Genomic DNA, 23,100 nt, shown 5'->3' on the forward strand with positions numbered 1-23,100 from the left:
TCTCGGGGGTGATTCATCTCTCGCTGAGGAGGTTAGTGTGGGAGTGGGACTTCCGAGCGGTGGGCTCAGAGACAGAAGGGACATGGACAAGATCACAGATGCCAACAGTGCTGGGTGCAACGCTGGGTCTCTGGCCTCTAGGATGGTGCCCGTTCCCCTGTCTCAGGCTAAACAAGATGGATTCTCACAGAAAGAAGCATTTTCCAGAGGTATGGGCTCTGCGCCCTCCAGCAGGAAAGCCGCTAGGTACGGCAGGCTGCACATGGTAGATCCTCAGAGAGGAAGGGGTCCCAGCATCTGTTCCCCGGATGGTGCTGCAGGTCTTCCTTGGGGGACAGGACCACCCACCCTCTTTCCTGTTGAGACCTTCTCGAGGCTGTTGTGTTGTTCGTGTCTGTTGTCTGAGCTCAGACTTAGTCACCAGTGGTGTCTGACTGGCCTCATGGGACAGCCCTCTCCCATCCTGCAGGGAAAATCTATTTGGATTGGATTTTCAGGTGGTGAAAGATGATGTCCAGCAAGAAGATACAGAACATGCAATAAGTGTTGTGTCTTCCCTGTCCCCACCTCCTTCACCCACGTAACTCAGTTACACATGAAACAGACATTCAATAAGTACTGCAGCCAGGACTTCCGTGTGTTTCTTTTAATCACTAGACATCTCTGACCTATAGGGTGCCGAGCACATCACATAATCCTTTCATCATTGAAAATGGTTCTTCCTCAGTCTTCAGACTGTAGACATCAGGGGCCTTCTACTTCTTTGCTTTTGCTTTCTTCCTTTTGTTGGTTTTGGACAACTGAAGAGCTTCGTCTTGGCCTGACTGACCAGCAATGGGGACCAAGGGAGGGATGGGAGCGTTGAGGTTTAGAGTCTTCTTCTGAAGTTTCAGGTCCAAAATATCAAAGGTTATCTGTATCTCATACTGCAGCAGCTCCTTGAGGCACTCGATCTGGATGTGAATGGCCTCATTGATGAGTTTCTCTAGCTCCTGGAAGAAACAGAAAGTGGCTGGTGAACAGGGCCTGGGGAAAGCTGAGGCCGCCTGCAGACAGAGTCCCATCACAGGTGCCACTTCTCAACCCAGCAGCCTCCTTGCTCAGTGTGCTGGGGCCTTGCATCCCCTGCTCCCCAGACTTACTCTCTATCCATCTCTACCCTACTCTATGCCCCAGGAGGTGACTTTTAGGAGCTGCATCAACCAGCTCCCTTGACCTGTCACTACCGACTGGGTTCAGCCAATGGGAGGCCCTGGCAGGAGATCGGAGGGCGAGGAGAGGATGAAACCTCCATGGCCCTTCCTTCACTCCCATGCCTCCATGAATGCCAGCTCTGCAGGCAGACAGGGCACTGCGAGAGTCTATGGTGGTTTGGAAACTGGGGGCTCCTTTGGTGGAATCTGTGCTAGAAAGAACTTGGACTTGGGGGTCAACCAGGCCTCAGTCCAAATGTAAACTGGACCACATGCCAGCTCGGGGACCTTGGGCAAATCAGTTAAACCCTCTGAGCCTCAGCCATCTCATCACTAAAATGGGGACATGAATTATACATCTGAGGGATGTTTCATGAAACATGTGCACAAAACCCGTCCCCTCCTGTGCCCTCCCAGGAGCGAGAACCCCAGGGTCCCGCCCGCAGGTTCTCTTGGCGGGAAGGGACGTAGGCTGGGACAGGCAAGCCTCCCCCTGCCCCACGGGCCCCTCTCACTTCTCTCTTCAGAGCCTGGTGCCGCTGCCCAGGCAGCTCGGAGAATGTCTCCTGCAGCAGGTGCTGCTGCTCCAGGCGCAGGGCCCCCTTCAGCAGCAGCATGTTGGTCCGCTTCTGCACCTCGGCCGTTCTCAGCTCCTCCAGCTGCTGCTCATGCTTCCAGACTTCCCGGTCCTTGCCCTCGGCCAGTGGGAGCGGCTGGGGTGGCGTGCACACCTCCAGGTCAGCAACAGTCAGGTTGACATCCCGGTCCTGGCCCAGGATGTACTGATAGAGTTTGTAGTGGCGGATGAAGGTGTTGTGGAAGTAGTCACACAGGGCCAGCAGGTGGGTGGTGTTGAACTGCCCCTGGTAATCTCTGAGCTTGTTCCCCAGGATTGTCACAGCCTCGGTGATGGAGCAGCCTGTGGGCACAGAAGGGCCGGGTAGCAAGTATGAACCAGACCAAAGTGGCAGGGATGGCTGATCAATATCTGCTGACCCCAGAGACCATGTCCTACCAACTGTTGTATGTCACCATTTTTTAGATCAAGAAAGTCGTGGGGTGTATCATGTTTCCCTTTTTCCCTTGGCTCCTGGGAAGCTCAGGGGCAATTTTATGCAGTAACTTACCTTTATCCTATTTTTTTCTTATATGATTATCCCACTCCTTGCCTATATTTTGACATTTAGCTCTTGTTTTAAAGGCTTATTTCAGCTGTGCTTTATGCTGTTTCCACTTCAGACCCTTCAGGAACGAAGTGAGGGTATCAAAGGGGTTCTGATATGAGTGGAGTGTGAGAGGGTTGCAGAGACAAAGACATTATACTGGCCACTGGGGTCACTGACTTAGGCAAGTATTCTTTAGACTGTGTAGAGATCAGCCCTGAGGGTAGCACTGGGCAATGCTCCTTGGAGGATAAACCATCTTCTCCCATCTTCTTCCTTTCACATCTCACTCTTTTTTAATTTGTTTACTTTTCAGCCACACTGTGTGGCATACAGGATCTTAGTTCCCTGACCAGGGATCGAACTCATGCCCCCTGCAACGGAAGTACATATTCTTAACCACTGGACCAGCAGAGAAGTCCGCCTTTCACGCCTCTGGCTCACAACTCCATCAGAGGCTCAGGGTAAGAGTGTGGTCAGGAGGGCAGGACTCTCCCGAGCATGTGATTGTGTCTCAAGACAGAGGTGGTTCAGTAAAGGGTCTCGCTGACTGAGGTGCGTGCCCTGTGGACAGATCTCTGGCAGGGAGAGGACAGGACAAGTGACAGAGAAGGACCCTGGACCCTCACACAGGTGCCACCCTCTAGGGGCGCCGTGAGCTCAGCCATGTCTCTCTCACCCACCGACTCATTGTCAGCTCTGCAGGACAAGAGCTTGGGCACAGACAGGGGGATTTCACAGCTCCCTCTATGTCGACAGAGACCAGGGAGCCTGGCTTTTCTCCTGGGGTGGAGGCCAGCCTGCTTGCAGATCCCCCCACCTGGTGACCACCCTCTTCAGGGCCCTGCCAGAGTGCCCCTGGGGCCTTCAGGAAGGGCTGTCTCTGCCCCGCCCATAGGGCTGTTTTTCAAGCCCTCCCCACCCGCTGATTCTGCCTTCACTTTGGCTCCTCAGTCTTGGCTCTGCATGGGTGTTTTAACCTTAACTCTCCCCAGAGTCTGAGAGAGCAGGGCTTACAGAAATATTAGCACATGGAGCACTGCTCCACCTTGAGCCTCAGTAGAAAGTGCTGTGAAGTGTCACTAAGATTTAGGCTTTAGTCTCACAGGGGAGGTCAAACCCATCCATCCTAAAGGAGATCAACCCTGAATGTTCATTGAAAAGACTGTTGCTGAAGCTGAAGCCCCAATACTTTGGCCACCTGACACGAAGAGCTAACTCATTGGAAAAGACCCTGATGCTAGGAAAGATTGAGGGCAGAAGGAGAAGAGGGTGACAGAGGATGAGATGGTTGGATGGCATCACTCATTCAATGGACATGAATTTGTGTAAACTCCAAGAGATAGAGAAGGACAGGGAAGCCGGGTGTGCTCTAGTCCGTGGGGTCACAGAGTCAGACACAACTGAGCGACTGAACAACAGCAACCCCTGGGGGAAGGGAGCGGGGAGCCTCTCCACCGTGCAGAATTAAAGGTTAGTGGGCTGTGCTTTCCCTTCCTTTCAAGGCAAATCAGCAACTCCACGGTCCAAGACAGTAGCCCGTCTCAGGATGGGGTAGGGGAGGGTGCTGGGCCTGCATGATGGACACAACTCTGTCTCCTCCTAGTTGTGACTCTTGGACCACCATTCCCTCAAATGTTAAATAGGGAATAGTCATGTTTACTTCACAGGATTGGTAGGGGGATCAAGTGGGATGGTGTGTCCAAGTGCCTTATACAGAGCCCACTACAAGGTAGTAGTCAATGAATGCTGCAGGAAAAGAAGTGTTTGTTTCTCCACTGTGAGAAAACTCTCCAGGCCACATCTTTGTACCTCTCCATAGGTCTTGTCATTTATCCATCCCTCTCTCCATCCATCTATCCATCATCCGAACATTCACTCGTCATCCATTCATCCATCTCTCCATTCACCTATCATCCATTCACTCATTATTCATTCATCCATCTCTCCACCCAACCATCTTTCCATCCATGCATGCTTGCATCCATCTATTTATCCATCCACAATTAATTTGTCAAGCTGTTACTGAGGGCCTATTAATTGCTAGGCATTATGCTAAGTTCTAGCAACATTATGATGTGTCTTACTAGACACATCTCTTGCCTTCAAAGTTCACACAGGAGAGATACACAAGCTGATATTGACACATGTGTAAAGAGGAACAGAATCAGGTGATAGGGAATGCTCAGTTGAGGATATGGGTTCTCCTGGAGAAGATGAGGCATAAGCGACATCTCAGAGACTGAGTGGGGCTGAGCCAGGAAAGATTGAGGGGGAGGCACGGCATGGGTGCGGCCTGAGCGAGATCCGAGGGGCAAGGAGCCACATGGCCCGGGTGGGAAACAAGACTGAGTTTGTTGTCGTTGGCACCTATCGGCAGAGGCAGAAAACAGCATGTAGAGTGGAGAGGTGGGAGGAAGGCAGATGGGAGGGCCTTGAGTGCTGTGTTGGAAGCCAGCACTTGTACTCCAGGCAGCCCAGGGCCTGCCCAGGGAGACTGTGGTCACGTGGTGGCCTGTGGGGAGACTTCGGCCCAGTCCAGACAGGAGTCATGTGGCCTAAGAGTGCCAGGTCAGCAGGCACGGGCAGCAAGGACAGATTTGAGTGGCAGGACCAACGGTCGGGTGTGGAGGGGGATAGAGGCCTGCCTGACTCACAGCCTTTTCCTGGGGACCCTTAAGGGGCAGGACGGCCACCACGATAATATGACACAGGTGGGATGTAAGTCTGTTGTGACCCCTGCCCTCAGAGCGCTTCCAGTCTGGGGAAGAGGAGACAGCTGGACAGATGACATCCCCTCTTTTTCTCTCAGCCCGCAGCTCAGGGCTCTGTGCTCAGTGAGGGTCAATACATATCTAGTGAGTCAGTGGACAAATTGTGACATGTGAAGTGTAGTAATGGAGCTATTCATTTATCCCTTCAACAAGGATTCATTAGGGACCTTGCTTCCATGGGCCAAGAACTCACCTACGGTCCAGGAAGGTGGTGAAGTGCTGGGGGAAACACACACAGTATAATCCTGCTCAGGGCTACTTAGTGCTGGGTGGGCAGACTGTAGAAAGAAGGGACTTTCTCAAGGAAGTCAAGGGATCAGGTCCCTGAGGAAGTGGGGAAGGACAGGGGGCGGGCTGTGTCAGAGGGAATCACTGAGCAAAGAAAGGCGGAAAAGGGGGAAGCAGGGGAAACAGCATGCACAAAGGCCGCATGGCTGGAGAGAACGTGGCTCATCTGAGGAATGGAAATGCTGAGGATTGGGGGTTGGCGGGCTGGAGAGCAGCCAGCGGGACCCCTGGTTCTCACAGAGGTCTCCTAGACCACCCACCCCACATCTCTTATCAACTGGTTCAGTTCAGTTCAGTTCAGTTCAGTCGCTCAGTCGTGTCTGACTCTTTGCAACCCCATGAATCATAGCACACCAGGCCTCCCTGTCCACCACCAACTCCCGGAGTCCACCCAAACTCATGCCCATCGAGTCAGTGATGCCATCCAACCATCTCATCCTCTGTCGTCCCCTTCTCCTCCTGCCCCCAACCCCTCCCAGCATCAGGGTCTTTTCCAATGAGTCAACTCTTCGCATGAGGTGGCCAAAGTCAACTGGTTACCTCGCTGTATTAAGCAAAAGTTGAAAGTTAAATTTACTGAAAATAATTTTAAGGAATTAATTTTGTCCATTGTTTTCCAAGGAAAATAACAGTTTTGAATGACATTTTAAGAATTGTTTGCATTGCTCTTGTCATATTTATATAGTTTCTTTGCTTATATAATTTGACAATTGCAAATTAGGTACATAAATAAGCCACATTAAAAGTTACTCAGAAAGTACAGTTAAGTTTGATGTTAATAGTTTTTCAATTTTCAATTTAATTTTAAAATGTTATTTACTCATCTTTAACCTTGCATTGAATATAAAGAGTAAGCTTTATAATGTATAAAGCAGATATACATATAGTGTATAATCATACATGCAGAATACTTATGTTATTGAAATTTGATGACGTTGGGCAATTAGGGGAAAAAAGCTCTAAAATGGCTTCTCAAAAGGCTCCAGCAATCCCATTTCGGAGTATACGTCCAAAGAAATGAAACCAAGATCTTGAAGCTGTAGCTGTATCCCCATGTTATTCACAAGAGCTGAGGTATGGAAAGAGCCTGTGCCTGTCAGGTCTGTTGATGGATGAATGGTTAAATAAACTAGGATATACACACACACACACACAGTGGAATACTATTTAGCCTTAAAAAGAAGGAAATGCTGTCATTTGCAACAACATGGATGGACCTGAAGGACATTATGCTAATTGAAATAAGCAAGACACAGAAGGACAAATACTGCATGATCTCACTCGTAGTTGGAATCTAAAAAGGTGGAACTCGTAGACGCAGAGGGGGACATGCGGAGCTGTGAGTCAAGGACAGAGCTTCAGTTATACAGGACGAGAAAGCGCTGGAGACGGACCACAGAGGACGTCCCCACAGCCAACAACACCGCTCTGTGTATTTGAAATGTGCTACAAGTGTTCTCGCTACAAACTGAAGTGGTGACTCTGTGAGGCAGTGGATGAGGAAATCATTGGGGTGTAACTTCAGTACTTATTTCTCAATTATTGACAAATGGATACATTTTATTTGTCAGGAGACTCATGTTCAATCCCTGGGTTGGGAAGATCCCCTGGAGAAGGAAATAGCAACCCACTCCAGTATTCTTGCCTGGAGAATCCCATGGATAGAGGAGCCTAGAGAGCTACAGTCCGTGAGGATCACAAAAGAGTAGGATATGACTTAGCAACTAAACAACAAACAACCACCCAGAAAAATAAATAAATGTGACAGCTTCTCAGGGAAATGATAGTGATAAAACTACGTGGGTGGAGACACAGCTCCAGCAGCTCCAGAACAACGCACTTTCCTCCTGTTTCTGATTGAGCCTCATAGCTTCCCACCTGTGTCACAGAGACCAGTGACCCATTCATTCCTTGGACTGTCTCTTGTGCCAGGAAATAAGCTGGCTGCTGATTCTGGGGTCTCCACCCCTGAACCTGTGCCCCAGGGACCAGCGGGAGCCCTGGGTTCCATCACCACCCAGAGCTTTCTAAAAATACAGCACCCCCTCCCTCCCCATATACACATACTCCCAACCATCTCAGGAAAAGAACCACTGACTCCACGATGGGGTCTGACTCCACGATGACTGCTGCCTGACTTCCATCCGAGTTATGAGGCAGATTGAGCCAGAGAACTCAGACTTTCATACCCAGGGGCCATCACGAATTGACCAACTGGTAGAAGGATGGTGCCAAAGCCCCATAACACTCTTCTCTGCCAAGAGAAGCCCCTGATGACTCAGAAAGCTAGGGATTAAGTCTCTGGGAGAAGTCTCCGGCTGCCAGGCGGCCAGATCTGTCCTTGCAAGTTGCTCTTCAATTTACAGGGAGTGTCTGGCTTCATTTGCATTTGGCTGCTGGGAACTTCCTGAAGACGGTCCCCAAGGGCCTGGAGGCCAGCACCTGCACAAAGCTGGTGGGAGTGGGGAGGGGAGCTTGGGGATAGCGTGGGTGGGATGACAGCCTAGATGCTCCAGAATCAGGGCAAAGGGACCCAGGGCCTGGACCAGGCGGGCCGGGCTCCCTCCCTTCCTCCCACCCAGACTGTAGGATCTGGGGCTGGGCAAGGGGGAGCACATGGAAGGGGGGGGGGGTTGGGAAAGGAGAAGAGGGGCTGCTCCTTTTGGGTGGGCATGAGGGGGAGAATCCAGGTGCTACTGGTGGCCCCTGACAAACCAGTTTGGTTTGCCCCCGCCTTGGCTGCGAGGGGAGGAAACCCGTCAGGCTGCAGCCTGACCTGCCTTACAGTTCCCAATGCCTGAGCTCCTGCCAGGGCAGCCTGGGACGCTGGGAAAGCAGAGGAAAGCCAGGACCCTCCACCCCACCCCCATTCGGGGTCCCGAATGCTGCCCCCGATGACCCCCTTTGTGCCCTTGAAAAGGTTCTGCCAAACTCATCCGCCCCAGGGTGCTGGTGCCAGCTCAGAAGAGGGTGTGTGTTTTCTTTGGGGCAAGAGAGGACTCTTATTCAGGGAGCTCCCTTTGTTGGCCCGCGTGCCCTGGGTCATCTCAGGCGCCGCCCAAGGCCTCCCGGCAAGGTGAGCAGGTGGAACCGCCAGCCCCACTTTACCTGAGAGAGAACCTGAGGCTCCAAGAGGTCAAGGGATATGCCACAGGGCACACAGGTGGCCCTAGTGGTAAAGAAGCAGCCTGCCAATGCAGAAGACATAAGAAACGCAAGTTCCATCCCTGGGTCCAGAAGATCCCCTGGAGGAGGGCATGGAAACTCACTCCAGTATTTTTGCCTGGAGAAGCCCATGGACAGAGGAGCCTGGTGGGCTACGGTCCAGAGTGGCGAAAGAGTTGGACACGACGACTGAAGTGACTTAGCACGCATGCACACACACAGCTGAAGAGTTGCAGAGCCAGAGTTCCAACCCCAGCCTGACCTGGGGAGGCCTCTTTCAGCATCCAGACTGCAGTGGCTTGGACTTGCTTTGTAAACCCTGGAGATGGACACTGGAAGGGGCCCCCAACACTCTCGGTCACAGTTTTCCAAAGGTGGTTTTGCAACAGGTATTACACAGAAATGCGTGGCCTTGAATACAGGTTGGAGCCAGGGAAATTAAACAGGTGTCCTTAACATGCTCATGAGCACAGCAGAATATGCTAATAGGCTCAGCAAATGGCCAGAAAGGGTTGAGTCTATGCAATATTTCTTAGATGTATTGGAGGCAAACACATGTAGACCTTGGAGGTATATCAAGTTCAGTTGCAGACCACTGCAATGAAGCGAACTTTGCAATAAAGTGAGTCACCTGAATTGTTTGGTTTCCCAGTGCTCATGAACGTTACACTTACACTATATGTAGTCTTAAGTGTACAATAGCACTCTGTCTAAAAAATAGTGTGCAACCCTTTTAAAAAAAATATTTACTTCTGAAAATGCTAACCGTCACCGAACCTTCAGGGAGGTGTCATCTTTTTGCTGGTGGAGAGTCTTGCCTCGATGCTGATAGCTGCTGCCTGACCAACACCAAGACCACAGTACCCAGGATCCACTCACTCTGCACCTTGCCAACCATGTGCTCTGTTCTCAGCCACCATTCAGAGTTTCGAGGAGGCCACCAGGGAGCCCAGGGCAGCCCCCTGGCCTGAAGACGGCCTCGACGCTGGGGCCATGCCTCAGAGCTGTCTGTGGTTGTAAGAGCACAGCCTGGGAATTCAGGCAGCTGTGGGCTCCTAGCCTGTTTCCGCTTCTTAGCTACTTGCATGAGCTGTTTTGCCTGGGCACCACTGTTCTCATGTGTAAAATGGAGGCAGTAAAGACATCTGACTCGTAGGGTTAGTTGTGCGCATAGGGGACAGAGCTCCCACAGTGCTTGGTACACTGCGTGCGTGCATACTTCAGTGCATGCTTCACTTCAGTTGTGTCTGGCTCTTTGCGACCCTATGGACTGTAGCCTGACATGCTCCTCTGTCCAAGGGATTCTCCCAGGTAAGAATACTGGAGTGGGTTGCCATGGCCACCTTCAGGGGATCTTCCTGACCCAGGGATCGAACCTGCGTCTCTTACATCTCCTGCATTGGCAGGCGGGTTCTTTACCACTAGTGCCACCTGGGAAACCTTGGTACACAGTGGCACTCAGTAAATCACATGGTTGTCATCACTGTCGTCGAGACGATTCCAGGCATCCCCACTCCCTGGGGGCTGTCGGCTGTTCTGGGATAAACCTGTCTTCCCCAAGGACTCCACAGGCTCCTAGGGCAATGAGTTCCTAGAGGCTGGTTTTCCTCAGTCCACTCACCTAGGAGAGACTCTCTCTCCCTTGCTGGGGTGGGCATGGGATGCAGATGTGCCTTCTCTCCTGCCCACACCAGCTGCTAAGGGCAAAGGATGGCTGGGGGTTGGCTGTCTCCAGCTAGAGGCTTGCAGAGGACAGAAGAAGAGGCAAGCCTTCTGGTCAGACCATGTAGTGAGGACCCAGTAGTTCACAGCTCTCCCCAGATCTCTGGAGTGTTCTCTTCTCTCCCTGCTACTGTGAACTTCTCAGCACCTGCTGGAAGGACTCGATTTCTCATTTCCGAAAGATCTTTCCAAAAAGCTCTGGACATGGAGTTGCTGCCCAGTATTCAGCTCTTAGTAAATAATAATACAAGCAGCCTGCACGGGTGTGCTACTTTACAGGTTTAAAGCATTTAATTATCCATCAATTTATTTAATTGGTCACAACCAACCTATGAAAGAGGTAATTGCTGCCATTTAACAGATGAGGAAATTGAGGTTTAGTGTATGCAAGCAGAATCAGGACTCAAACCCATGTTCTCCAGCTCCAAGAAGTATGCCTCAGCTACAGGGGTATTTTTAAAGTGTGAGCAGAAGACATGGACTGAACAGAACTACAGTACTCCCACTAGAACTTTTTAAATTTTATTGTGGTAAAATACACACAACATAAAATTTACCTTTTTAACCATTTTTATGTGTACAGTTCCACAGTTCATTGTGATCCACACAGTCAAAGGCTTTGGCATAGTCAATAAAGCAGAAGTAGATGTTTTTCTGGAACTCTCTTGCTTTTTCGATGATCCAGCGGATGTTGGCAATTTGCTCTCTCGTTCCTCTGCCTTTTCTAAAACCAGCTTGAACATCTGGAAGTTCTCGGTTCACCTATTGCTGAAGCCTGGCTTGGAGAATTTTGAGCATCACTTTACTAGCGTGTGAGATGAGTGCAATTGTGCGGTAGTTTGAGCATTCTTTGGGATTGCCTTTCTTTGGGATTAGAATGAAAACTCACCTTTTCCAGTCCTGTGGCCACTGCTGAGTTTTCCAAATTTGCTGGCATATTGAATGCAGCACTTTCACAGCATCATCTTTCAGGATTTGAAATAGCTCAACTGGAATGCCATCACCTCCACTAGCTTTGTTCGTAGTGATGCCTTCTAAGCCCCACTTGATTTCACATTCCAGGATGTCTGGCTCTAGGTGAGTGATCACACCATCGTGATTATCTGGGTCGTGAAGAACTTTTTTGTACAGTTCTTCTTTGTATTCTTGCCACCTCTTCTTAATATCTTCTTCTTCTGTTAGGTCCATACCATTTCTGTCCTTTATCGAACCCATTTTTGCATGAAATGTTCCCTTGGTGTCTCTAATTTTCTTGAAGAGATCTCTAGTATTTCCCATTTTATTATTTTCCTCTATTTCTTTGCATTGATTGCTGAGGAAGGCTTTCTTATCTCTCCTGGCTATTCTTTGGAACTCTGCATTCAAATGGGAATATCTTTCCTTTTCTCCTTTGCTTTTTGCTTCTCTTCTTTTCACAGGTATTTGCAAGGCCTCCTCAGACAGTCATTTTGCCTTTTTGCATTTCTTTTCCATGGGGATGGTCTTGATCCCTGTCTCCTGTACAATGTCATGAACCATAGTTCATCAGGCTCTCTGTCTATCAGATCTAGTCCCTTAAATCTATTTCTCACTTCCACTGTATAGTCACAAGGGATTTGATTTAGGTCACACCTGAATGGTCTAGTGTTTTTCTCTACTTTCTTCAGTTTAAGTCTGAATTTGGCAATAAGGATCCTTGTTCATGATCTGAGCCACAGTCAGCTCCTGTTCTTGTTTTTGCTGACTGTATAGAGCTTCTCCATCTTTGGCTGCAAAGAATGTAATCAATCTGATTTTGGTGTTGACCATCTGGTGATGTCCATCAGACGTGGAAAATTCTGAAAGAGATGGGAATACCAGACCAGTGACCTGCCTCTTGAGAAACCTATATGCAGGTCAGGAAGCAACAGTTAGAACTGAACATGTAACAACAGACTGGTTCCAAATAGGAAAGGAGTACGTCAAGGCTGTATATCGTCACCCTGCTTATTTAACTTATATGCAGAGTACATCATGAGAAATGCCGGCTGGAAGAAGCCCAAGCTGGAATCAAGATTTCCGGGAGAAATATCAATAACCTCAGATATGCAGATGATACCACCCTTATGGCAGAAAGTGAAGAGGAACTAAAAAGCCTCTTGATGAAAGTGAAAGAGGAGATTGAAAAAGTTGGCTTAAAGCTCAACATTCAGAAAACTAAGATCACGGCATCCGGTCCCCTCACTTCATGGGAAATAGATGGGGAAACAGTGGAAACAGTGTCAGACTTTATTTGGGGGGGGGGGCTCCAAAATCACTGCAGATGGTGATTGCAGCCATGAAATTAAAAGATGCTTACTCCTTGGAAGGAAAGTTATGACCAACCTAGACAGCATATTAAAAAGCAGAGACGTTACTTTGCCAACAAAAGTCCGTCTAATCAAGGCTATGGTTTTTCCAGTAGTGATGTATGGATGTGAGAGTTGGACTGTGAAGAAAGCTGAGTGCCGAAGAATTGATGCTTTTGAACTGTGGTGTTGGAAAAGACTCTTGAGAGCCCCTTGGACTGGAAGGAGATCCAACCAGTCTATCCTAAAGGAGATCAGTCCTGGGTGTTCATTGGAAAGACTGATGCTGAAGCTGAAACTCCAATACTTTGGCTACCTCATGCGAGAAGTTGACTCATTGGAAAAGACCCTGCTGGTGGGAGGGATGGGAGGCAGGAGGAGAAGGGGACAAGAGAGGCTGAGATGGTTGGATGGCATCACTGACTCAGTGGACATGAGTTTGAGTAAACTCCGGGAGTTGGTGATGGACAGGGAGGCCTGGCATGCTGCCATTCATGGGGTCACAAAGAGTCAGCCACGACTGAGTGACTGAACTGAACTGATGTGGCACTAAATCCATTTGCATTGCTGTGGAACCATCACCATCATCCGCCTCCAGGACTTTTTTCATCTTGCAAAACTGAAACTCTGTATTCATTAAACACTTCCTTCCTATTTCCCCTCCTCAGTCCCCTGCAAATCCTTTTCTATTTTCTGTCTCTACAGATTTGATCACCCTAGGCACCTTACATAAGTGGAATCATACAGTATTTGTCTTTTTGTGATTGGTTTCTTTCCTTTAGCAGAAGGTCCTTAAAGTTCAGCCATACTGAAGCCTGTATCAGAATTTCCTTTCTTTTAAAGGCTGAATAATATTCTATTTTATGTATAGACCACATTTTGTTTATCCATTTGTCTGTTGATGGGTTACTTCCACCGTCTGGTCATTGCTGCTGTGAATGTGGGTGTACAAATATCTGTTCCAGTCCCTGCTTTCACTTCTTTTGGGTATATCCCCAGAAGTGGAATTGCTGGAACATAGGTAATTCTATGGGTGGGTTAATTCCATGTTTAATTTTTTGAGCGAGTGCCTTAATGTTTTCCCATTCACTGTTTTTGTGTCTATCTTAAAGAAAAACCAATAGTCCCATTAAGGAAAAATCTACCCAAACATTAGGATTTAGAAAGATTTTGTTGTCCTTATAGAGATTTCTTCCCTGTTCACTTTCTTGCAACTCAAGGAGCAAACACAGGATCAGGTATTTTAAAGATTGTTATGAGCTTTTGCCTAAGCTCTTCTCTTTGTCCATAGTGGTCCTCTTGCCTTTTCTGCTCAGCAAATACACCCTTCACCATCCCTCACCCCTAGTCCTTGAGAAGCTGGCTAAAGCTAAAGAGCTTTGGCAGGAAGGACAGACTCTAGTGCCAGGCAATCTCGAGGTTAATGCTGGTATTTTTCGCTGTGTGACTATTTGCAAGTTACCTAACCTCTCTGAACCTCAGTTGCATCATTGTGAAATGGGGACAATAGTAGCCACCCAACAGAGCTTGGTGTGAACATTAAATGAGGTGATCCAGGTGGAGAGCTTGCGCATCACGACTGCTGAGTGATGTTTGCTCTTCTCCACCTACTGCTGCAGAGCTCTGCCAGTGCTGGCCGGAGGATGGCTGAGTGAGTGGAGCAAGGATTAAGCTGCTTTGGACAGGTTCAGAGGTCAGAACAGGAGCCATCAGATGGAAGCCTCAGAAAGATTTCAGTTCAGCAAGGGAGAACTTTCTAGAAGTGAGAGCTTTATCAGTGGAGGAGTGAGCAGGCAGTTAGCTGGGAAGAGCATTCCTGAGTGTGTGGTGGTGCTGGGAGGGAGGGAGGGTTGAATCGGGTGACTTTTTGGATCCTTTTGATTCTAAGCAGCCATGGTCCCACATTCTAGGGTGAGGTGGGTGCCTCCTGCAGCCGTCTCAAGTTTGGTGAAGGGCCACTGACTTTGGATCTTCATCCTATTGTTCATCACCCCCAAGGCGAAAATGACCACGTAATCTCACTGTCTCAGGGACAGGGCACGGTACCAAGACTAAAACTTGGTGACTTCATACCATCCTTTGTCCCCTCTGCTGATGGGGGACTCAGAGACTGACCAAAATGTCCAACCAACTGAGGAAAGACACGGGAAGTTAGAGGTAGGGCAGGGATCACTCCAAAGGGCCAGAAGTCTGGTCCCAAGGACGCTAGTACCACCCCCCGCCCCACATGGGGAGCGCATCCATGCCAGAACACATCAGCTGATGGTGAGGGCGCAGTCTCACTCCTGGACATACACCCTGAGAAATCCGCGATTCAAAGAGACACATGCACCCCAATGTTCATTATAGCACTATTCAGAACAGCCAAGTCATAGAACAACCTAAATGCCCATTGACAGATGAATGGATAAAGAAAATGTAGTACATATATATAATGGCACACTACTCAGCCATAAAAAGGGATGAAACTGGGTCATTTGTAGAGACATGGATGGACCTCAGACTGTCACACAGACTGAAGTAAGTCAGAAAGAGAAAAACAAATATCGTACATTAACGCACATATGTGGAATCTGAAAAATGGTACAGATGAACCTTTTTGTAGGGCATGAGTAGAGAGACAGATGTAGAGACTAGACGTGTGGATTCGGGATGGGGAAAGCTGGGTGGGATGAATAAGGAGATTAGGATTTACCATAGACACTACCATGTGTAAAACAGGTGGCTAGTGGGAAGCTGCTATGGACCACAGGGGGCTCAGCCGTGACGACCTAGAGGGGCAGGTGGGAGGGAGGTTCAAGAAGGAGGGGATGTGTGTATATATACAGCTGACTCACTTCATTATACGGCAGGAACCAACACAACATTGTAAAGCAATTATACTCCAATTAAAACAAATAATGTCTATGACACAAGGTCACAGTGAGGCTTACAGATGCTACGTGTGAAAACGCTGAGATTTCTGTACCTTCCTCTGCAGCAGGTGCAGCCCCTCAGGAAAGGTTCCGGTGGCACCTCGATTTCTGGCTGGCTGGCTGATTCAGCCCCACCTGGTGGTCTGTGACCTCTCTCAGCATCATGGGCTGTATTAACTCAGGGTTCCCCCCTCCCCTATTCATACGTGGAAGTCCTCATCCCCAGGACCCCAGAATATGACTGCACTTGGAGACAGGGTCTTTACAGAGGTAATTAAGTTTAAATGAGGTCATGAGGTGGCCCTAATCGGCTATGACTGATGTGTTTATAAGAAGAGATTAGGGAACAGACACAAGAGAGGCCGCGTGCGGTATGTAGTGAGGAGATGGCCATCTGCAAAGCCCGAGAGGCCTTGGAAGAACGCAATCTTGCTCACACCTTGATCTTGGACTTCCAACCTCCAGAACTAGAGAAAATACATTTTTGCTGTCGAAGCGGCCCGGTCTGGGGAACTACATTATAGCAGCCAGAGCAAACGAATACAGTCAGGGGAAGATCTCTGGGCTAAGAGTTGCCCCTTTGATAGGGAGTTTGAGATGGACTTGCACACACTGCCGTATTTAAAGTGGATAACCAACAAGAACTTAGTGTAGAGCACAGGAAACTCTGCTCGACATCGTGTGGCAGCCTGGATGGGAGGGGGTTGGGGGAGAAAGGATACATGTGTATGTATGTCTGAGTCCCTTCCCTGTACGCCTGAAATGTCACAACATTGTTAACTGACTATATGCCAATACAAAATAAAGTTAAAAAAAAAAAAGAGTTGCCTCTTTGCCCCGAGAGATGGTCTCCTAGGGTCTCAATTAGCACCTTCAGGGGGAGCTTCCATTCTCCTTCAGCAAAGTTGCCTCCAAGGGTTTAGTCTGAGGGGTGTTCTATTTGAGCTGCCCAGGAGAAAGCTGCTAGACAGACAGGCTCTCAGGAAGGCAGAAAGGCACCTGCTTTCTGCGGCACTGGTCCTGAGTCAGTGGAGGCTCCCCCATGTCGGCAGATGCTCAGGGGCTGGCGGGGTGGCCCCTGGGCATGGCTGCGAGTGCTCTGGGAGGGAGCATTCATGCAGGGAGCTTGGGGGAGTCATTGGCTCCTGCCAGCCCCCTTCCACCCTACAGCTGCCTGGATGACATTTCCTGGAGAGTCAGGAGTGACCGTGGGTGGGACCACAGATGCCAGGGCCGTGACACAGTTCACTGGACCCTCGCCTGGCCGCCTCTTGCCTCCACTGACTGGTCACCAAGGCCCACTTCCTCCCAGACTCATGATTTGGGGGCCAGGTCAGCAGGAAAGGGGTCTTCCCCAGCCCTGAGGTGCAGACGGAGCCCCAGAGGAGGCCAGTGCCCACCAGATGCTGATGATGACAAGAGGCGGAAGCTGCAAAGTGGCTCCAGGGATGGTGGGCAGGTGTTCCCAGGTCCCAGGTGAGCATCTGAGCTGGTTTGGGTGCCTCCAGCCCTCAGTTCCCCGCTGAGCGAAGCCTGAGTCAGGAGGCTACCCCCTGCTCCCCCTCCTCTCCTGCTGCTATGGGCCCGCTGGAGATAGGAAGCTTGGGGTCTCCCCGGCACTCTGCATTTCTGCAGCTCCCTGGGGTCCCCAAATGCCCCAGTCTCTCTCCCCTCCTCTCCCAGAGCTGAGGTAGGGTGTGCAAAATCTGCCACTTCCTGCGGTTTCCTCCCACCAGGCCGGGGCTGGCAGGCTTCTGTCCCTCTGTGCCGAGAGTGGTGACTTCACCCTGGGCCCCAAGGACGCGGCAGGATAGGATCTGCCCGGGGCTTCCCAGAGCCTGGTAGAGGAGGGGCCTACACAAGGACTCTTTCTTCTGGCTTGGAGCTGAGACTCGAACATGCCGGTGAGCCGTTTGTTGGAGCGGAATCAGCTTCTGCTTTTGAATAAAGGGCCACCCTTTCCCTCTCGGTTCTGGGGCCCGATTGGGCCCGGAGATAAGCTGAACAGGCGGCCAGCCTGGCGGAGCTCTGAATCACTGCTGTGCAAACATGACCCTCCTTAGAGGCTGCCCGCCAACTTTGTTACCTTGTCTGCAAACAGAACTCAACCACCACAGTCTGGGATTAACTAAACAAAAACAAACAAAAAAATCACCCTAAGAGAAGCTCCCTTCCAAGAAGAGTGACAGCCCCATGTGGACTTTAGCCGAAACAGAAGCTTGAAGGTGAGCTGATAGCCAGTGTGAACCCTGGCTGTTGGCATCTCACACCTCACAACCTGTGACGGGTGGGCCAGGCCTGGGGGCGGGAGCCAGGCAGGAGATGAGATGAGGCCGGAGGTGAGAAGGACCACAGCTCATTTGGAATCTGACCTGCCTGCCCCTCACGGCCTGGGTCCCCTAACAAGGGGAACGAGTGGTGAGCACTGCGGTCTCCTCGCCTGCGTGCCATGGGCAGGGCAGCTGCCTCACGGGCCAGTCTGGACCTCCCTTCCCCCGGCCCCTGACTTGAACCCAGCTGCAGCCCTGCCTGTGAGGAAGGAGGAGACAAGAAATGGGCCAGACAGTGAGCCCCCCACTCTAAGGGGTGGGGAGAGGGAAAACCTCTGGTCCCGGATCAGCAGTCTCTGCTGTGTGACCCGCTTCACCTCCACGCCTGGTTGGGGGGTCTGACCTTTGCCAAGCACTTCCTCTCTGTCACTCCATCATCCTCTGCAGGCCTGTGTCTTTAATTTTTCCAACCCCACTGTGAGTTGGAACTCTTATGGCCCTCATTTTAGAGATTAGGAACTGCAGGTCCAGAGAAAGTGATGTTTTCAAGGTTGCACAGTAATACATGCTGGAGATGGACTTGAACCCAGGTCTACAGACTGCAGAGTTCGGTGCCTCCTGGTTCTGCTGTGTGGCCTTTGGCCTGGCTCAGCCTGGGCCTGGAGCTGATGCAGAGTGAGAAGGAGTGCCCTGGGGAGGAAGGCACCCCCTGCCTCAGAGGATTGAGGTGCTTGTTCATGCCCTTGAGTGTCCTGGGGATGGGGTTCTGGGAGGCAGTATGGACATAGCCTGATGTCTGGGCTGGCCTGGCAGGTATCATCTGGTTGGCGCCATGGCAGGGCTCGAGTGCATGGACCCAGCTCAGGAGGCGGAGTTCTAGGGTGGTTCCCACTCGTGGGGTTCCCTGCTGCACCCCACTGTCTGCACCCTCCAAGCCCGGAGCCAGCCAGAGTCGGCCCTCATGGCGGGTCAGTTTCCTGGGACCGTCTTTTCTGCCTCCTTCCTTGCACTCACTTCGGGAGTGAGTCTGCCGTTTGCTTTACCTCTAGGTCCTCTGCCCACTGTCCTGTCCCCTTTTCTCTGATGCATCTGAGGAGAAGTGGTCCCGGGGCCATCTCTGCTCCTCCTGAGAAAGGGCTGATGACTTCAGTGTGTTTGGAGGTTGATGAGAAGCAGGTTCCGCATGAAGCATGCCTGGCCGCGCTTGATCAGGCCATCTCAGAATCACATCACCTACCTTGAGGCTCTGGGTCTTTGTCCCTGTGGTCCCTCCTGAAAATAAGAGCCAGTCCTCACTGAACCCCTCCATGCATCAAGAGCCATGCTGTGGGCTTCATCTTCATAACCTCAATCCTACAAATCGGGTGCTCTTTTTTAAAATTTCCTTTTGATGTGTAATCAGAGGCTCAGCGGTGGTGTGGCTGCCCAGGACCACGCATCCTACAAGGGACGGAATTAGGATTTGAGTCTTCCGTCTGGGCTCGGAGCCTCCAGATGACTGATAGCTTCAGCAAGTCCAATTTCAGGTACTGGGAGCCCTCCCAAGAGCTTGCTCCTACTTGATATTTGTAACAATCAAGTTTCACAAACTTGGAGTAGATTTAAAAGTAAGAGGAAGCTCTTATAAGCTGGATGTCCCAGGATCAAGATTTAAAAGCTGCCAGGAGGAGGAAAAGACGGGTCAACAGTGACAAATGGAATCAGTGGGGATGATTGTAAAGTCCTGCATGTGTATTCCATATCGCCAAGTACAAGGGCAAGACGACTATGGGTGGTGCACTGCCTGCCCATTATGACTGTGACATTGATGCTGATAAAGTAAATGTGTCCATAAGCTATAGAAACAGGAGCATCACCACCAGGATAAGGGTGACGATAAAATCCCTTATCACTGCATCGATCAAATTGCAGGTTGTATCATGTTGGGATCTGGATGCCATATTTTGAGAATGACATTGACAAACACAAGGATGCTCAGAGAAGGGGACAGGATGAAGAGGTGGGGTGGAGGAAGGAAAGTGAAAGTGTTAGTCACTCAGGCCTGTCCAACTCTTTGTGACCCCATGGACTATAGTCCGCCAGGCTCCTCTGTCCATGGAATTCTCCAGGTAAGAATACTAGAATGGGTAGCCATTCCCTTCTCCAGGAAATCTTCCTGACCCACGGATCAAACCCAGGTCTCCTGCATTGCAAGAAAATTCTTTACCATCTGAGCTACCAGGGACGCCCGTGGGGTAGAGGGGTCTATGGAAATGACATCGTGGTAAGAATGATAAAATGCACTTGGGGGTGTCCAGTCGACATGTGAAGACATGACGATCAGAGTATATGAAGCCCATTAAGTATTTTCAGGGCCCACTCACTGCTCTATCTAGAGGATAGACTTTGGGCGTGTGAGTATTAATAGAAGGTGCCAGAGGAGGGTGTAACTAAATGTGAGGAGGAATTTCTAATAACAAGAGTGGCTGCACAAAGGAATGACCTTCCTCAGAAGGAGCGAGCTCCCTGTGGCTTACAGTGCCATCAGAAGCTAGGAAAGCCTTGCTGGCTTGTTGAGGGGGAGTCCCTTCAGTAGAGGGAATTGAGTTTTCTGATCACCAAGTCTCCTAGTAACTCTGAGGTTTAAGAGTCTAGAGACATAGATAGACCGTGTATTGGCAAGGCATGCAATAGCCAGAAATACTGAAAGCACCAGAGCGATCTAATCTCCTCGGTTTGGAGTTGGGTTTGCATCATCGTCGACTGTTTTTCAAGGGCTCAGCCTGTGGAAGGCTCTGATGGAAACTTGAAAGAGCCCGAGTTCCCACCTGCTTGAGGCTGACATTCTTCTCCTGCTCGTCAGTGTTTGTTCTGGCCATGAGCCACGGCAGAGCTCAAACCACAAGGCTGAACCTGGTACCCGGGCATCGCTGTGAGCAGCGGGGAGTGGGATCCAGAGGGATGCCAGGAAGGCTCCAAAGGGCGGGCGGTTGTCTGGGGTGCGATGAAATTTCCTAAGAATCCCTGAAACCAGCCCCTGAGGACTGCATGTCTTGCTTCAGCCTTTGGGCTGTGATCACTGGGTTGGAATGCTGGCTGGGAGGACAGACATGGAAGGGTGCCCACCTGACAGCCCCAGAAATAAAAAGAAAGGGCTGATGCAAGTGCGTGTAAGATATACAATAGGAACACTGAGTGGCTTGAAGTAGAGGAGTGATGGGATTTTACTTGTGTCTGAAAAGAATCATGGTGCACTTTGGTCAACGGATGCACGATGTGAAAGCAGTGACGGGTTGAGAGATGGAGATAGGTTAGGAGGGTGGCGGACAAGGAGGGCGTGAAAAGTGGTTAAGGCTGGATGCTGAGGTGCAAGACACCCTTCAGTAGGTGAATGGATATATCAGCTGTGACACATCCAAACAATGGAATATTACTCCGTCCTTAAATGAACTCCATGTCTTTACATGGAGGAAACTAAAATGTGTATTACTTGTGAACGTAGTCAATCTGAAAAGGCTACAGACTGTAGGATTCCAACTATATGACAAAAGGCAAAACTACAGAGGCAGTGGAAACATCTACTTTCTACCAGTTGCGGGGGACGGAAGGATGATTAGATTGGACTTGGCGAATTCCTAGGGTAGTGAAAGCATTCTGTATGGTACTGTAATGATGGATGACACATTTGTCAAAAGCCAAGAACGCATAACACCAGGTGCGAACCTTAATGTAAACTACGAACTTGAAGTGATAATCACGCATCAGTGTCGGCTCATCAATTAGAACACATGTACCCTCTCTGGAGGGGGATGTTGATCATGGGAAATACTGTGAGTGTGGATTGGGGGAAGGCAGGGTTTCCATGGGGAATCTCTGTACCTTCTGCTCTATTTTACTGGGAACATAAAACTACTCTAAAAAAGAAAGTCTATTAAAAAATAGTACAACCTGAAATCATAAAACTCCTAGAAGAAAACAGGTGAAAGCTCCTTGACGTTAATCTTAGCAAATAATTTTTGGGATATGACACCAAAAGTAAAGGCAACAAGAGCAGAAACCAACAAAGGGGACGACATCAACCTGAAAGCTTCCGCACAGTAAAAGAAATGATCAACAAAATAAAAAAGGCCACCTAAAGAGACTTCCCTGGTAGTCCAGTGGTTAAGACTCTGTGCTTTCAACGAAGGGGGCATGGGTTTGATTCCTGGCTGAGGAACTAAGGAACCAAAAAAAAAAAAAAAAGCCAATATAATCATCACAATAAATATTTAAATAAATAAAAGCAACCTACAGAATGGGAAAAAAATATTTGCCAGTCATATGTCTGATAAGAGGTTAGTACCCAAAATATATTGAGAAATCATACAACTCAATAATAAACATTCAAATAACCCAAGTAAAAATGGGGAATATACTTAAATATACTTTTTCCCAAAGAGGACATACAGGTGGCCAACAGGTACATGAAAAGATGTTCAGCATGACTACCATAAGGAAATGCAAATCAAAACCACAATGAGATCTCACTTCATACCTTTCAGTATGTTTATCATCAAAAAGACTAGAAATAACAAGTCCTGGAGAGGATGCAGACAAAAGGGCACACTTGTGCAATTTTGGTGGGACTGTAAATTGGTGCAGTCACTATGGAAAACAGTGTAGAGGTTCCTCAGTCAGTCAGTTCAGTCGCTCAGTCGTGTCTGACTCTTTGCGACCCCATGGACTGCAGCACGCCAGGCCTCCCTGTCCATCACCAACTCCCGGAGTTTACTCAAACTCATGTCCACTGAGTCGGTGATGCCATCCAACCATCTCATCCCCTGTCATCCCCTTCTCCTCCCACCTTCAATCTTTCCAGCATCAGGGTCTTCTCAAATGAGTCAGTTCTTCACATCAGGTGGCCAAAGTATTGGAGTTTCAACTTCAGCATCAGTCCTGCCAATGAGTACTCAGGACTGATCTCCTTTAGGATGGACTGGTTGGATCTCCTTGCAGTCCAAGGGACTCTCAAGAGTCTTCTCCAACACCACAGCTCAAAAGCATCAATTCTTTGGCACTCAGCTTTCTTTATAGTCCAACTCTCACATCCACACATCACTACTGGAAAAACCATAGCTTTGACAAGATGGACCTTTGTTGTCAAAGTAATGTCTCTGCTTTTTAATATGCTGTCTAGGTTGGTCATGACTTTTCTTTCAAGGAGCAAGTGTCTTTTAATTTCATGGCTGCAGTCACCATCTGCAGTGATTTTGGAGCCCAAAGAAATAAAGTTTGTCACTGTTTCCACTGTTTCTCCATCTATTTGCCATGAAGTGAGGGGACCAG

The 23,100-nt window shown here is 49.5% G+C and overlaps 1 protein-coding gene across 1 annotated transcript in view; it reads right to left on the reverse strand.

Annotated features, from left to right (window-relative positions):
- Positions 1-636: 636 nt before the first annotated feature.
- C29H8orf74 (chromosome 29 C8orf74 homolog) overlaps positions 637-23,100 on the reverse strand; it is a 28,223-nt gene continuing 5,759 nt past the window's right edge. The window contains exons 3-4 of the mRNA XM_043891502.1: positions 1,709-2,112; positions 637-992 (exon numbers count right to left, since the gene is read on the reverse strand). Of these exons, the coding sequence (XP_043747437.1) occupies positions 756-992; positions 1,709-2,112 (641 nt within the window). The 3' untranslated portion in view covers positions 637-755. The remainder of the gene's footprint in view (positions 993-1,708; positions 2,113-23,100) is intronic.

Source organism: Cervus elaphus, chromosome 29, assembly GCF_910594005.1.
Source record: "Cervus elaphus chromosome 29, mCerEla1.1, whole genome shotgun sequence".
In the NCBI taxonomy this organism is placed as follows: domain Eukaryota; kingdom Metazoa; phylum Chordata; class Mammalia; order Artiodactyla; family Cervidae; genus Cervus; species Cervus elaphus.